This window comes from Pseudorca crassidens, chromosome 16, assembly GCF_039906515.1.
Source record: "Pseudorca crassidens isolate mPseCra1 chromosome 16, mPseCra1.hap1, whole genome shotgun sequence".
In the NCBI taxonomy this organism is placed as follows: Eukaryota; Metazoa; Chordata; class Mammalia; order Artiodactyla; family Delphinidae; genus Pseudorca; species Pseudorca crassidens.
This window is the reverse complement of record NC_090311.1, coordinates 83,459,288-83,474,554: the sequence shown is the minus strand read 5'-3', so window position 1 is coordinate 83,474,554 and position 15,267 is coordinate 83,459,288. Positions and strand designations below refer to the sequence as shown.

The 15,267-nt window shown below is 49.9% G+C and overlaps 1 protein-coding gene across 9 annotated transcripts in view; it reads left to right on the top strand.

Annotated features, from left to right (window-relative positions):
* Positions 1–12,624, top strand: part of URB2 (URB2 ribosome biogenesis homolog) — a 28,505-nt gene extending 15,881 nt beyond the window's left edge. For 2 of the 9 annotated variants that reach the window (XM_067711135.1, XM_067711134.1), the window contains exons 7-10: positions 312–554; positions 3,162–3,249; positions 4,963–5,102; positions 11,787–12,623. In XM_067711135.1, coding sequence (XP_067567236.1) covers positions 312–554; positions 3,162–3,249; positions 4,963–5,102; positions 11,787–12,260 — 945 coding nt within the window. In that variant the 3' untranslated portion in view covers positions 12,261–12,623. Of the gene's footprint in view, positions 1–311; positions 555–3,161; positions 3,250–4,962; positions 5,103–9,054; positions 10,117–11,786 lie in introns of those variants that run through there. The other 7 variants (XM_067711136.1, XM_067711137.1, XM_067711138.1 and 4 more) reach the window with 7 other exon arrangements.
* Positions 12,625–15,267: the final 2,643 nt, after the last annotated feature.

The window sequence follows — 15,267 nt, the reverse complement described above, 5'->3', positions numbered from 1 at the left end:
TTGGGAGAATATTGTTATGTGTGTGATGTGAAGTTTTTTTATTCTGAGAAAGTAGATGAATCAACTCTTCTATGAGAAATTACTTCTCTTCGTGGTAGGCGCATCCGTCAGAGGGTGTGGACCGAGACGGCCACGCCCCTCGTAGGTGCCGCCCAGGGGGTTGAACGCTGGTCTCCTTGTCTCTCTGAACTGCCCAGTGACCACTCGGGTCACTTTGGGGTCTGGACGTTCTTCCCTCGGTCATTTTGGGTTTGGGGCTGTTTCTCCGGAGAATCGCCTTCATCTTCTGTCCCTCGTTCCTCACCCTGTAGCTGCAGACCCGAGAGGCTTGTCGGGAACAGCCCGTGGCGCCGGCACTGGTCGGGCCCGTCTTGGACGTCCTGGCTGCGCTGCTGAGGCAGGGGGAGGGGGCCATCGGCAACCCGCACCACGTTGGCCTGGCCTTCGGCGTCCTGCTGGCCGTGCCCCTGGACGCCCTGAGGCCCCCCGAGTATGGGCGCATCTTCCCGCGGGTCCACAACGTGCTCTTCTCGATCCTGCAGTGTCACCCGAAGGTGAGGAGGACAGGGCGCCCGCTGGGCAGGGAAACGCATCCTTGAGAAGAGCGGCGGCGTGGGAAGAACAGTGGTTTGCGGAACAAACTTCCAGCTTCGAGTAATTTCTAGGGCCCAGGTGGCTTCTCAAGCAGAGAAGTATGTGACCTTCACATCAGGCTGTGTTGGATCTGACACGTCGAACATACCTGTGTCCTGGGTGTTTCTGGAAGCCCATTAGAAATTATTCTGTTTTTGCAGATCATATATTTAAATGTCACTCACTGGCGTAGATCTCCTCTCGGGTTCATAATTCAATTGCATGTAGGGAGTGAGCCATCCTGAGTTCCGGTTTTACAGTGTGCTGCTTTTTAAATAAAATGAGACTAGGAGCAAACGCCCCGTAGAAGAGATTCCAGTTTAGCCACCATTTATTGAACGTTTGCTGTGTGTCTCCTTTCACCCCTACAGCAAGTCTGTGTAGCTGGTGGCAATCCCATTTCATTGGTAGAGAAACCGACGCTCAGAGCTGCGGAACAATTTGACCAGTGTCACCCAGCTGAGTCTGAATTTTAGCTGCAAGACTGGATTTCCTTGGCTGGTGTTCATTTGTGCCTCTGCTCTACGTGGGAAGCGTGGGAACTTATAAATAGGACAGATACACATATACGTAGGCGCGTTCAAATATTTTTTAAGTGTTTTGATGTTCTAAGGTTGGAGACCTGCCAGCAGTGCAGTTTTTAAAAAATTTATTCTCTGGTAAACTAAGCATTCCATCCAGTGTCCTCCCCACTTAAGAATCGCCTTCGGCCCTGCCTATCTTGTGAGGCTCTTTGTTAGAGCTCTGCTGACTCTTAGATTTTTGTGTGACCGTAGAATGTAAATGCAACACCAATCAATTACAAACCGACACTGCAGATCTTGCAAAAGATTCAGGATTTCATGCAGTTGAGGAAAGTGACGTCGGAAAACTGTGTGCATCTCCTGCAAAACCAGTGAGGAATGATCATTGAGCAGAATTAGACCATTTAATGAAAGGAGAGAATTGACAAGGATAATGACACGGTATTGCAGTAAAGAAGGATGTGACTTACGACGGCAGCTCACACTCACTGCCCGCGGGGCAGACTCAGGGGAGCGGGGCCCATGCGTTGGGCCGTGTGGATGGTGGATGGGGGTTGATACGGGCCCCCGGCTGGAATCGGCTTGGGTAAATGTGCAGGGAGCAACACAGAGTGAGCCCAGCCAGGGTCCCCGGCAGGGCGATCCGCAGCTGGTGCCATTCTGAGCTCTTGACGTGTTTTAACTTATTTAACCCTCGCGACAGCCTGTTATTATCCTCACTTTGCAAATGAGAAAACAGGCACAGAAAAGGTTCAGTGTTCTGTCCGGGATTGCATATTAAGCCAGGGTGTGAACTCAGATGGGCTGGCCCTGGATTTGTGTGCATTTAATCCCTGTGATAGCAGAGGAGGAAGACGGGGCCTCTGGAAATGTGATGACGCCCTGCAATTCTTTGGCAGAAATGACCTCTTTCTGAACATGTTGCTGAAGCTGATAACTTGACATAAAGAATGTGGTGTTATGCTCTCCAGACTTTGCTTGGATAAACTGTACCCAAGAAAAGAGTCCCAACACTTGATTCACTCCTCGTTCACCCTGAGGCTTAGAGCAGTGCCGCCCAGTAGAACTTCTCCTGGGCCGGGCGTGTTCCGTATCTGCACCACCCAGCACAGGAACCGTTGGCCACACGTGTCTTGACTATGTAAAATGTGGAATTGTATGACTAGGAACTGAATTTTAACATTAATTAATTAACATTTCAGTGGCCACATGTGGCTCATGGCTGCCTTATTGGACAGTACATTGCTTTGATCATGATCTCAGGACGGTTGAGTGTAAAAGAAGCCTGTTTGGGCTTCCCTGTTGGCGCAGTGGTTGAGAGTCCGCCTGCCGATGCAGGGGACACGGGTTCGTGCCCCGGTCCGGGAGGGTCCCACGTGCCGCGGAGCGGCTGGGCCCGTGAGCCATGGCCGCTGAGCCTGCGCGTCCGGAGCCTGTGTTCCGCAACGGGAGAGGCCACAACAGTGAGAGGCCCACGTACCGCAAAAAAAAAAAAAAAAAAAAAAGAAGAAGAAGCCTGTTTTATAACTTTCATATCATTTTTCAAGATAAAGTCCCAGCCAGACCTTTTCATTGCTAAAAAATGAGAAGTTTTGTTTCTCATTTTAAATGGATTTGCTTTATGTAATCTTTTTCTCAAGTGGCAATTATACTTGAATACACTGGCTACTGTACGTTTTGTTATTTATTTCTACCCATTTCCAGAAGGCACCACTAACAGAGTAAAAGACAGATTCAGCAAAGTCTAAACTAGGATTGCTGCATTAGATTCCTAAAGTTACGCAGCATGGAAGCCCCACCCCGAACCATGAAAACGGATGTAAAAGAGTTAAGTAAGTAGGGTGAGCATTTCCCTAGAAAATCCTGGCAAAAAGGAGTTGCCACACTGTTTTGAGTGTCCTGATAGGTAAGGTTAAGAAGGAAATAAATATGAACTCCTTTAAAGTAGATCTTGAAATAAACAGTTGCCTACATATTTTCATAGTCTTTTGTCTATCATTGCAGGTAATGCAGAAAGCCATCCCTTCTTTTTTGAACTGTTTTCATAGACTGGTGTGTTCAGTTATACGTGAAGGGCGGCAGAAAGACAAAGGTAATTCAGAGTAACAGTATCAGATACCGATTTCAAATGTGTTTATTTTACAGGTGTCTCTGGCCATACATGTTACGGAAGATGAAACCACACAGTTGAGTTTACGTAAGAGAAATATTCAGATCATCAAATGAACACGTAAACAATTTAAAAAATTTCAGACTGTGACATTTTTTAACTGTATCCACAGCAGTGAATGCATTTAACATCCCCTAATTGAAATAGTTCTTTTCTGGAGAAAAAACGTATCTAGATTCAGGAAATGTTTACTCTCATTTACTGGGGATATAAAAGCATCTACAAGTCCATCCTTGCCCTTACAGAGCTCAGAGTTTAACGGGGAGATGAAGGAGGAACGGGCAGTGGTGGAGCCAGCTTATTGCTCATCTTATACGGGGGCAGAGTTCCTGCAGCTCACTGTTCCTGCTCCATCTCAGCAAGGTTGTTTTGTTTACCAATGAAGCAAGCTGCCATATGACAATCGCATAAATTATGTGTACAGCTTGTTTTCCAGCCTGGAGGTTTGTTGATTCTTGCTAAATTTCTAATTCGGGGGAGAGTCTCATTATTTAGAAATTTGCGTATTATACTGTGCATTCCAAAAGTCAAGTTCATTGACGCCTAACTTATGTGTAACAAACTGCATCTGTTTACAGTATATACTTTAATGAGTTTTTGTGTGTGTGTGTGTGGTACACGGGCTTCTCAGTGCTGTGGCCTCTCCCGTTGCGGAGCACAGGCTCCGGACGCGCAGGCTCAGTGGCCATGGCTCACGGGCCCAGCCGCTCCGCGGCACGTGGGATCTTCCTGGACCGGGGCACGAACCCGTGTCCCCTGCATCGGCAGGCGGACTCTCAACCACTGCGCCACCAGGGAAGCCCCTTTAATGAGTTTTGATGGGTAAATTTGTGCGGGGAAGCACCACCAACGGTCAAAACAGAGAGCATTTGCATCATGCCCGAAAGAGCCCTCTTGGGGTCCAGCCCCAGCCCCAGGGAGCCACTGATGTGTTTTTCGTCGCCATAGGCTTGTTTGCATTTTCTAGAATTTTATAAAAACGGTGTATTACTATGCTGAGTGAAAACCGGGGAGGTTGCTCTGCTGAGTTGGGGTCCCTCCCCAACTGCTGTGACAGCCTGGCTGGACGGGGCTGGGGCGCATGTAACCTGGGTCGCGGGGACACTTCAGGCTGTTAGAATCCCTGGGAGAGGAGTGTGTAAAGGCCTGGGTGATCCTGGCACTTTCGGGTGGGAGGAACTAGGAGTCAGAAATAAACCTGGGAAGCCAGCAAGAGGTCTAGTAATGGTAGTTGAGTCTCATACCTGTCTATAAAGGGGAAATCCTAGATGATTTCTGAAACTTAACGAGGCAAAGACATAATCAGGCCGTCTTATCTTTAGAATCATATTTTCCTTTCTAAATACAATAGCAATCCTAGATTTCACCCTAAAATCTTGGTTATTCTAGTCCGATCCTTAAAAAACCCATGGACTGTTGAGGATTGTAAGTGCCTTTCCTTTTGTAATATAGATCAATATTTGGACACATCCTGTCTCCCTAATTCTGTCTTCAAATTGAGCCAACAAAAGAGTCTGGGGGAAAAAAAAAAAAGGAAGGTTTGAATAATTGGGGCTATGTTGAAAGAGTAAAATTGGAAGAGTTAAAACGCATGGCTTTTGAGCTAATCGGTTTGGAAACTCTTTACTTCTGTAGGAAGCGCAGAGGACCTGCCAGTGGTGCTGGAGTGCGCCCGCCTCGTGGAAAGGATGTACAGCCACATGGCACTGCGGGCCGAGGAGTTCAGGGTGTTTTCCCCCTTTATGGTGGCCCAGTATGTGATGGAGGCGCAGAAGGTAAGCCCACAGTCCTCGGTTGCAGGGTCCCCCAGCTGTGCGGCCAGCGACCCGTGGGGCCTGGCGGTCCTGTGCAGTGGCGGCTGTCCCGCGTGTGCTGCAGCCCCTGCAGGGTCCCCGTGCGGGCTGCACGAAGACGCAGGGCGCTGGCGGTGCCCGGGTCGCGGGGGCTCTCAGCCACCGGTAGGTCTCTCCTTGCTCTGGCACAAACCCTGGGCCTGTTTTGCTCAGTCTCTGGGGTCATGAGGGAGGTGAAATGTTACCCCGGTCCAAGAGCAGGAGGCAGAAAGAGGGATCCTGGGGTCCCTCAGCAGCAGGGGCTCACGGGGCCGCTCTCCAACGCTCAGGCAGATGGCCTGGGGGAGATCCCGGGAGACTTGTTCAACTGGATTAAACGCTCTGGTCCCAATTAATCTGACTTTTGGCCTTAGTGTTCTGGATAATTCATTCATTCTTCAACAGTGATCTCACTCTGGAGTGTCAGTGTGCTATTTTCACAGTTCCACAAGACCCTGCGTGACCTGTGTAGTAAGTTCGTTACAAGACTTCGTGTCTTACTTGTTTAAATGGAACGTCACGCTCTTGAAGTAGTGTGTTCAGGTGTATTATCTGCCTCCTTGTGCAGGTATAGATACACAGTTACATCGTTTATCTTGCTCTCAATAGAATACCCGCCTTTGTAAATCTCGTAAGAATGGTGGCGAGCCATTGGTTAAATGTGTTCCATTAGAGGTGTTGGCGTTTCTCAAGGGAGGATCGCCTGGTGTGGCCTCAGCTTCCGTCCTGACCCCGCTTCAGGTTGTTTCCACAGCCCCGGCCCCAATCCCTCAGCCAGTGGAGATGGCCGTCACGTGGGCGGACGGTTGGCCGGGTCGGGGGGCGGGGTGTGTAGGAACTGGGGCCGCATACAAGGGCCCCTGCAGGTCGTCGTTTGAATGAGATATGGGCTTGGGGTTTGGTTTCCTTGCAATTATTTAACATTTTTATAGAATCTTGTTGTTTCCCAAGCACTCAAGTTATTAATATGTGAGCTTTTGCTGGAATACGAGCTGGCATGATTTTCTTTTTTTAATAAATTTATTTTATTTATTTGTGGCTGGTTGGGTCTTTGTTGCTGTGCACAGGCTTTCTCGAGTTGTGGTGAATGGGGGCTACTCTTCGCTGCAGTGCGTGGGCTTCTCATTGTGGTGGCTTCTCTTGCTGTGGAGCACAGGCTCTAGGTACACGGGCTTCAGTAGTTGTGGCACACAGGCTCAGTAGTTGTGGCGCACGGGCTTAGTTGCTCCGCGGCATGTGGGATCGTCCCAGACCAGGGCTCGAACCCATGTCCCCTGCATTGGCAGGCAGATTCTTAACCACTGCGCCACCAGGGAAGTCGGAGCTGGCATGGTTTTTTGTTTCACTGAAGAACAGAATGAGACACGGCAATATCACTTACCCAAGGGCCAAGAGCGGAGGCTGTGATTTGAACCCTGAAGTCACTGATTATTCTTCTGAGATTTACTTTATGAAAAGTCTCTGGTTTGCCAGCCTCGTTATTCGTGTCTAATTTATGCTTATCTGTTATTTTTTAATTTTAATCTTGAAGGCCAAAGGCATTGGGAATTAGCTGAGGCTGTTGCGTCCCAGAATCCACTGGCAGGACAGTCTACGTTTTAACTCTTATTTGTTTTTAAAATCAGGAATGAAGGAAGTATTCCATATGTACTAGAGGCTTCTACTGAGAGAGCCATAAATCTTTCTAGACCAGGAAGACATGTTGAAGTTTAAATACAGGCTAGATGGCAAGTTTTTCAGCAGCAGGCAGCGAAGGTAAAGGTCTTTCGGTGGTTTGGGCCGATGACAGTGAGACGGCCTCGGGCAGGAGGGGCAGCTGCTCCTACAGGCCTTGTTCCTTCCACGCAGAGATGTGTCACCCTGGAGACATGTCGGGGAAGTTACGGTCACTTTTATCTTCTCTTTTACCTGTAGATCAGATTTACAACTGTCCCTCTATATCAGATAGCTTAGAGTAAATAGTTTGCACTATTCCCCTGGCCTAAGGTCCTTTTAGGTTAACTTAGAGATGTTTCCATTCGTTGGCCAGTGACCGTAATGTTGTAGAAATTGACTTTTTCCCCCTGTTTTCCAAATAAGCTGTCTAACGTAACGATGCAAAGGGGTTGTGTTGTCCTGATACTACCGGCCTTGCTGTCCCATTCCCCCCTCCCCATGCTCCGGGCTGTACTTCATAAGGAGACACACCAGCTAAAGGGCTGTGACATTTGGACTCAGAGGCCCAGTTCAGACCTCAGTGCTGCCACTGGGGAAATTACTGTGCCTCTTTTTGCCTTTGGAAACGGAATTATTTGTTTAGTGAGTGGTGATCCAGTGAATGAATGAGCAAGCCCTCACCCAGCTAGTGAGGTTAAGGACTTCTGGTTTCAGTTTGTCCATTTTATTTTTTCTTTCCCTCCCTAATACCTTAGTATGGAATCACAGACAAGCCATTCCTCCTGTGGCCCTTGAATGTTCTTATCATCTATAAAACAGTAAAATTTAATTAAGATGATCATCTGTCAGATGTTTTTTGAGCTACTGTGTGAAAATAACCATATCTGTGAACAACAGCATCGTCTTAGGGGCAGAAACAAATCTCCTCTTTAGGACTCCTGATGACCTGATGAACTCCTAGGTCATCAGGACACTAAGGAAGAACTGGCCACACGCCAGGCCTGTCAGCCGGAACCCTGCTGCTGCTTTCTGGCTACAGCTGCCGCAGTGGGCAGACTCTGCCCTGCCCAGGTCCGGCTGCAGCCTGGGCGGCTCTGGCAGGGTGAGTAGTGCCTGCTGTCCTGGCCTCTGTGTCCACATACCAGCCTGAATCTCTGACCTGCAAAGTTTGTGCCAGTAGCCGATGTAGCCACGCCAGAGCTGGGCTGCCACTCCTCCTGCTGTGGCCCAGATTTTGGTTAACCCAGATTTTTAGGAAGGCTTGCATCTTTGGACACAGGGACCGATTAAACCATTCTGGGGCAGTTAGGGATTTAGGGCCCATTGTGTTATTGTTGGAAGAAGTAAAAATATCTATGAAGTGGTAATTATAAGTCACGTCTGACACTGAGCCACATGACGGGATCTATCAGGGATCCGGTTGGAGAGCGTCAGAGCCACTGCCTACCTGCCCTGCTCTGGGGGGAGGTGGCAACGTTGCCGCCCTCATCCCATAGTGAGTAGAGCTTCCAACATGATTGGCCACGAGGAAGAATATGACACAGTGTTCAGGTGGCTCTTACCATAAGATTTTTTCTTTTCCCATAAATTTATTTATTTATTTATTTAGGCTGTGTAGGGTCTTTGTTGCTGCACAGGGGCTTTCTCTAGTTGAGGTGAGCGGGGGCTACTCTTGGTTGCGGTGTGCGGGCTTCTCATTGTGGTGGCTTCTCTTGTTATGGAGTACAGGCTCTAGGCATGCGGGCTTCAGTAGTTGTGGCACGTGGGCTCAGTAGTTGTGGCACGTGGGCTCTAGAGTACAGGCTCAGTAGTTGTGGCACATAGGCTTAGTTGCTCCACAGCATGTGGAATCTTCCTGGACCAGGGCTCGAACTTGTGTCCCCTGCATTGGCAGGCGGGTTCTAAACCATTGTGCTACTGGGGAAGTCCTACCATAAGATTTTTTAAATCTAAAGATTCAAGTTTTTAAATGCCTCTGGTAAGTGCAGAGGCATCATTCACTGAATAGCAAAGCTACCCTTGTGATTTCGTGATGTTTTACTCCATCTCAGGTTTTTGTTTGCTTGAGTTGGCCTCTGTTTCCCCCAAATATAAACTTAAAAGTTTATGAATAGTCAGTTGTTTCACTTACAAGCAAAATGACATTTTAAAAGGAATGTCTTTTCTCAAGTTGGTGGCAGAAGCTGGAATCCCTTGTCAGAGCCTCAAGGGTCTGGCACCTGCCTGTTTGCGCTCACAGAGAAGTGAGTGTGTCCCCCTCTCCCAGGTCACCTTGTATCCGGCGGTGAAAGGCCTCCTGCAGGAGGGCATCTACCTCATCCTGGACCTGTGCATTGAGCCCGACATCCAGTTCCTGCGGGCCTCGCTGCAGCCGGGGGTCCGAGACGTCTTTAAGGAGCTGCATAGTGATTACATGAAGTACCACAAGGCAAAGCACGAGGGAGAGAGAAGATACACCGTCTAAGCTGTGCACGGACGTGCACATGCCATGGCCCCGGGTCCAAGAGAGCTGGAGGAGGCAGGACTTCAGATGCTTGAATTCGTGGCATTGAAACACGTGGAAAACCCTTCGGAGTTTATATAATATGTATTGCATTTTACAGTTATTTTTTCACACTATTTCTTAACACTTTTTTATGCAGTGAGTATTGCAATAGAATCCTGAAGATAGATCCTGAATTCAATAAAATTTGCCAGATCTCCCTTGTGGCCATTCCAAATGTGGTTCTTGTCTTGGTCCAGTGGTTTGGGGTCCCATCTCCCCACTAGGAACTACGTAGAACTTGTTTTTTTCACTTCAGGTACATGGGTGTGTAATGAAGCCCAATTTAAATATCTTTGCCTTTTACGTTCTTCAAGAAACATGGGACGTTTTCTGAAACACCGCTCTTCTGCCCTCCCTCGGAGCGCATCTTCCGATGGAGCTGGGCAAGTCAGGACGTGGAGACTTGGTGTCGGCTGGGGATGGCGGCCCCTGCTGTGCGGGTGGCCGCTCGGCGGGAAGGTGCTGGGCCTGGGGCTCTTCCTTCCTGCTTCCACTCTCGGCAGTTTATTTTGGAATTTTATTTTCCTCTTTTTTTAAATTTAATTTAATATTAAGAAATACTCTTGTTTTTTTTTGTATTGCCTAAGCAATATGTTTCATTATAGCAACCTCAGAAAATAAAAGGGAAAAAATTTAAAAATACCCCCAGTCTCAGCTGCACAGACAGCCGCCGTCATCTGGGAGGGCCTTGTTTCTGTCCCTTTGCATATATATATGTAGTTGAGTATTTAAATAAATGTATATAGAGTTGCCAAATTGGATCATAAGTGCATTTTTTTGTTTGTTTTAGTTACCCAGCTTTTCTTCCTGTGTAATATTTCAATAACGTCTTGGGGACATACAGATACTAGACACACTGTAATGGCTGCATAGTTGTCTGCTGAGTAGACACAGCTGTTTTATTTAGTAAATCCTCGTGGTAGACATCAGATTCTTTACAACTTTCCTTTTACAGATGATGCTTGCAGCCAGCTCTTTCCTGCTATAATTATTTCTATAAGATAAATTCCCATAAGTTGTATTATTTGTCAAAAAATCCTGTCGGTTTTTAAGGATTTATGTAAATATTGCCAATTGCCCTCCAGAAAGTATACAAATGTATTTTCCTTCCAGTGAATCAACTTTAATGTTATTGATTTTGTTTTAATGCCTCCTTGATAGGGAAATGTTATTTTGTTTTGAATTTCTCTAATTACTGAGATTTTTCATTTTTTATACTTACCATTTTTATTTCTTATAAAAATTATGTTTATACAGTTATGTTTCTTATGTAATATTAGCCTGTTTCTCAATTGGGATATTTGCTTTTTTCCTTACTCATTATCTTTGTGGAATTTACGTTGGAATTTTCTTGATACCCCTTTTTTAGTCAGTCAAAATATAGACAAATTGTTTGAAGGATCATCCCTAGGCAAAAGGTGTTTGTTTGTTTTTTAATCCTAACTTTTCGAGCACGTGTTATTGTAGCAGACAATGTAAAATGGATTTTTTGGCAACCTAAGAGAAATACCCCATTTTTCACGCCTCAAGATTTGCTTGTATTTCTTGCACTGGCTGACAGAGCCTGGGAGATAGTTCTGCTGTGCATTCTACATGTTTTAATCCGTTTCCTACCCTCTGCTAGACATTTGTGTGTAGAAGCTTTCTAAACTCTGGTAACCAGAAATGGATCCGGCGGTCTGACATCTTTTGCCTAATGCTCTGCATTGGCGGAATCCTGTCCCTGTGCCCAGTTCCCTGCAGCATCCTCCGCGGGGTTGATGTTGTTCCTTTTTCACACCTGGAGATGCTGTGCTGGAGCCTGCAGGGGACCTTACAGATGCAGATTGTAAACAAAGCTGGAATGAAGACCATGTTCTTGGCTTTACCCTTTTGGTCAAGTGCCCCGACTAGAGGGTCACTGGTCTCTGAGGCCCTCACAGATTTGCGCCTGTTTTTTTCTCTGCCAGAAGTTCAGGAATCCCCCTGCTTTGGGGCCCTTCCTGGGGTGCAGGCCCGGAGCAGTTCCTCGGGCGTCCTGGTGGTGGCACTGCAGGGCTGCTCTCCTTGCTCAGGACTCAAGAGGTGCCTGCAGCCTGGGAGGGAGGGGACGACGGGCCTGTGGATCCGGGCCGTGCCTGCAGACATCTCTGCTTGAACGCTAAACCTTCCTAGGGGAGAATAATTTTCCACTCTGTTTTGGTGGTTAATAGGGAAGAGGAAACCACTTTCTTAATGGTAATCATGGGAGCTCGGCAGTCCTCATTTTAAATGCTTTATCAGACTAGACCTTGCGGGCAGAGAGGTGGCCCCGGCTGCTCTCCTTGTGGCAGTGGGGCGTCCCGGGGTGACAGTGAGACCCCTGTGATGTGTGTGGCCCCAGCCTCTGCCCTGGAGGCCTGTGTGGTTCCTGCATCTGACATGCTGACATCAGTCCCTCTGTGCAGGGCGGTGCTGGGCCTCGCGGAGCTGGCTTCCTGCCGGGGACACCGACCGAGACCTGCCGACAGGTACGCAGGATCATGGCAGGGGACCCCAGTGCAGGCGCTGGGCGAGGGCGGGGCCATCCTGGGGAGGTGATGTCTGAGCTGAGACCTGCCCGGATGACCAGGAGCCCCCAGGGGCCTTCAGTCAGGCTGCACGGACGTCGCTTGTCACCATGGTTTTGGCCAAGGATGGGCACCCGAAGGGCAGGACAGATGTGCTGGAAGTTGGGGGGCGAGAAGAATGAATGTGGGGCTCTGGGCTGTGCCTGCGGGGGCTGCCCTGGCCATCCTGACCGCCCCCGTGGACCAGAGCGGCCGGGCCTCTGTGGCCTGTCTTCCTTCTGGGCAGCTTCCCGGGGTCCGGCCAAGGAGGGCTCACGCGATTCGGGTTGGAAGTTTTCGTTTGCCTGGTTTCTCGTTTCATCTTCGAAATAATTCAGCTACGCCCCTTCCTCTTTTGTCTAATCAGCTCTCACCTTTATGCTTCAAGTCCCATGAAATCCTCTGCAGAGGCGTAGGCTGGGTCACCTATGATTCTTCGTTCCCTCCCGTGTGTTCCTAGTGGTCTCTTTTCTCTTTCTCGTTTCACTTTCCTTTCGGAGGGTCTCAAGCCCCCTCTGTCTGTCTCCTCCCCGGCCTGACGGGTGTCACAGGTGTCATCCTGGGCGCTGGGCCAGAGGACTCTCGTCACCTGTGTCGCTGTGGACATCCTGCCCATGCCTCCCAGCCCCCTCCCGCTTGCTGGTTCCGTGGCTCTGTGTCCAGTTCCCTCCCATTTCCTGCCTCCGTTCTTTGTAGCCTTGGTGTCCACGCCGAGGACCTCCCCACCCCTGGCCCCCTTCCCGCCGTCCCCACATCTGTCCCCACTCGGCCACCGGCCGCTAGCTGTTCGCCCTCCCGTGGGAGCCCGCTCGCTCCAAGGCACCCTCTTCAGTGTCCCCTCCCCTCCGCACTGCCTGGTCTCGGCCTGCCCCTCGTCCCTCCCTGCACCGTGCCCGCCATGCTTCACGAGCATCCCCCTCCTTTGGCTCCTGTCACTGTGTCACACTCTGGTTATCCTGCGCCCGGGCGGGCAGGAAGCGCTGTGGCTGGAGAAGTAACAGAATCATGATGGTTCTCCACAAAATCCTGTTCTCGCTGCTCGGCTGGCTCCACCTCTTGGGAGGAAAATCTCTTTCTTCCTCAGAGGAAGAAGCATGGCCGAGGCGGCATGGCTTCGAGGTGCTGTGAATTCGTGGTGAATGGATTGTTGTAATGATTTTGCGTGAGGTTATAGCTGATGGTAGAACATAAATGTTACGGAGGAGAGAAAGGTTTGCAAAATGCTCCGTCGTGAATGCAACCGAGACGAGTGGGAAAGGGTTCTCCTTACAAAGGAGGGCCGAGGGGTGCGGCTCAGCGGGAGGGCCTCAACCGCGCTGCAGGCGGCAGGACCAGGCTCCACGGGCGTCAGGACGAGAAACACATTCGGAGAAACGGAACCATGAAGATCCCAGCAGAGAGCGCCTGGCAGGTGCCACAGTGGTGATGAGCCCCAGAGGAAGCAGGGGGGCAGCCACGCAAGTCAGCATACAGGATGTGGCCACACTCAACTGACCACCGAGGCCACGTTCAGGACTGAGGTGATTGCCCTTGTCTGTGCACATGTGGGTGCGCACGACACTTGGTGTCCCGGCTCTCTGGCCAGGTGGCATGTGCTGGTATTTTCTCTACCCTCTGGGCTTTTATCACAGATTAAATGAGTCAAATAGCCTTTTCCCAGTCTTCTAACCACATCCTCGGTTTCTCAAATCTCTATCACTTTCCTTTCTGTTTACTGATGCACACAGAATATCTTTAATCTAAAAAACTTGAATATCAATTCTATAATTCTCCCAAATCACCCCAGCCCCTTCTTTTGACCGCCGACCAGATATGAGTAGTCTACGTTTGTCATTCCTATTTACCTTGATATCCTCCCCCTTGAAGCTGCCCTCAGAAAGATCCTGGGGCCAGTTTGAACCACCCAGCTTCTGGGCTATTAGGTTGGCCCTCCATCTTCCTTGTATCCAGGCACCTTTGGCTTTTCTGCTTCTTCCATCTCCAGGGTCCCGGGTGTCCCCGAAGCTCGCTCTCCCTCAGGCCCTGTGTCCCCAGGGGTCAGTCCCTGACAGTCGTCTCTGGACCTGCTTCCTCTCCTCCCCCTCCGACATCACCGAGCAAAGTCCCTCTTAAACTTCCCAATTTCTACTCCTCCAATTGCCTTGTCTCTCGAGTTGACAACTGGAGAGGGCAGGGCAGGTTTCTCAGTCAGCCGCCCAGACTGTTATCTAAGCCCCGCCAGGGCTCTGAGCTCCTGCCGCTTGCATCTGCGTTGCACCCCAGCCCCTGTCTTCCCTCTGTCTCCTGCTGCCTCTGGCCATCCATCCCATACATTGTGTCTAAATGGTCCTAATGGTTGTATCTCATCTTTAAAACCTCCAAGGACCCATTTCCTTCTAAAAACCACCCTCTCATCCTGGCGCTGGAGGCTCTCTGTGATCTGACTACGGTCCGTCGACAGCCTTTCCAGCTGTCGAGGATGGACCTTCACCAAAGTCTCCCTGGCATCCTCCAACACACCCTGCTTGATAAACCTGCGCCTCGTCCCCTCCACCTGCAATGTCCTCCCTAATGAATCACCTCCTCCTGGCCCCTGTAGCTGAGAACGGTGGCTTCTGGAGGTTAAACCTCTAGCTCGGCTGTGGCCTGAGGCTGCCTCTCACTGTGTCCTGTGTGTACTATCTCACCTTCCTTCCTGGCTGTGGTTCCTCGAAGGTGGGTCCCAGCCTGTGTGTCCCTCAAGCCCAGGCTGTCCGTGCTAGAGACAGGATCAGGGAAACCGTCCGTTGAGCTCAGGTAAGCTGCAGACTCTGTGCCAAGGGCTCTTTCCCCAAGCCTCCTTGTGCTGGGCGTGCAGAGAGGGAGGGTCAGCTGCAAGTCAGAGCTCCAGGACACTCAGGCCGCATGTGACTGACCTGGGAATCAAACCCAGCATTGCCTTGTTCCAAAGCCTTTCACACCACACGGGTGAAAGGCGTTTTCAAACTGTCCCCCAGCCCCCCTTTGACAGTGAGTGATTTTCCAAAACAAAATCTGATGTAGAACATCAGTGTTTTTTGAACAGATGAAAATAGGACTGCCATGATTGAAACATCTGGTCCCGCGGTACAGCCCACTCTGCCCTCCCTCCCCTTCCTAATACTGGCTTTTTCCGGGTCAGCCCCCATCCCCTTCCCTCCCCTGGGCTCTTACCTCCCTTACAACGTTCCTGGCTCTGCCTCCTTCTCCCCCCACCCCTACCCTGGTGGACCACCAGGGTCTCCTTTTCTCTCACAGCCTTACTTGAATGTCCCTTTCTCCCGGAAGCCTTCCCAGGGAACCTAAAGCCCCAGCCTCCTGCTTTGGCTGTCCTCACCCCTTC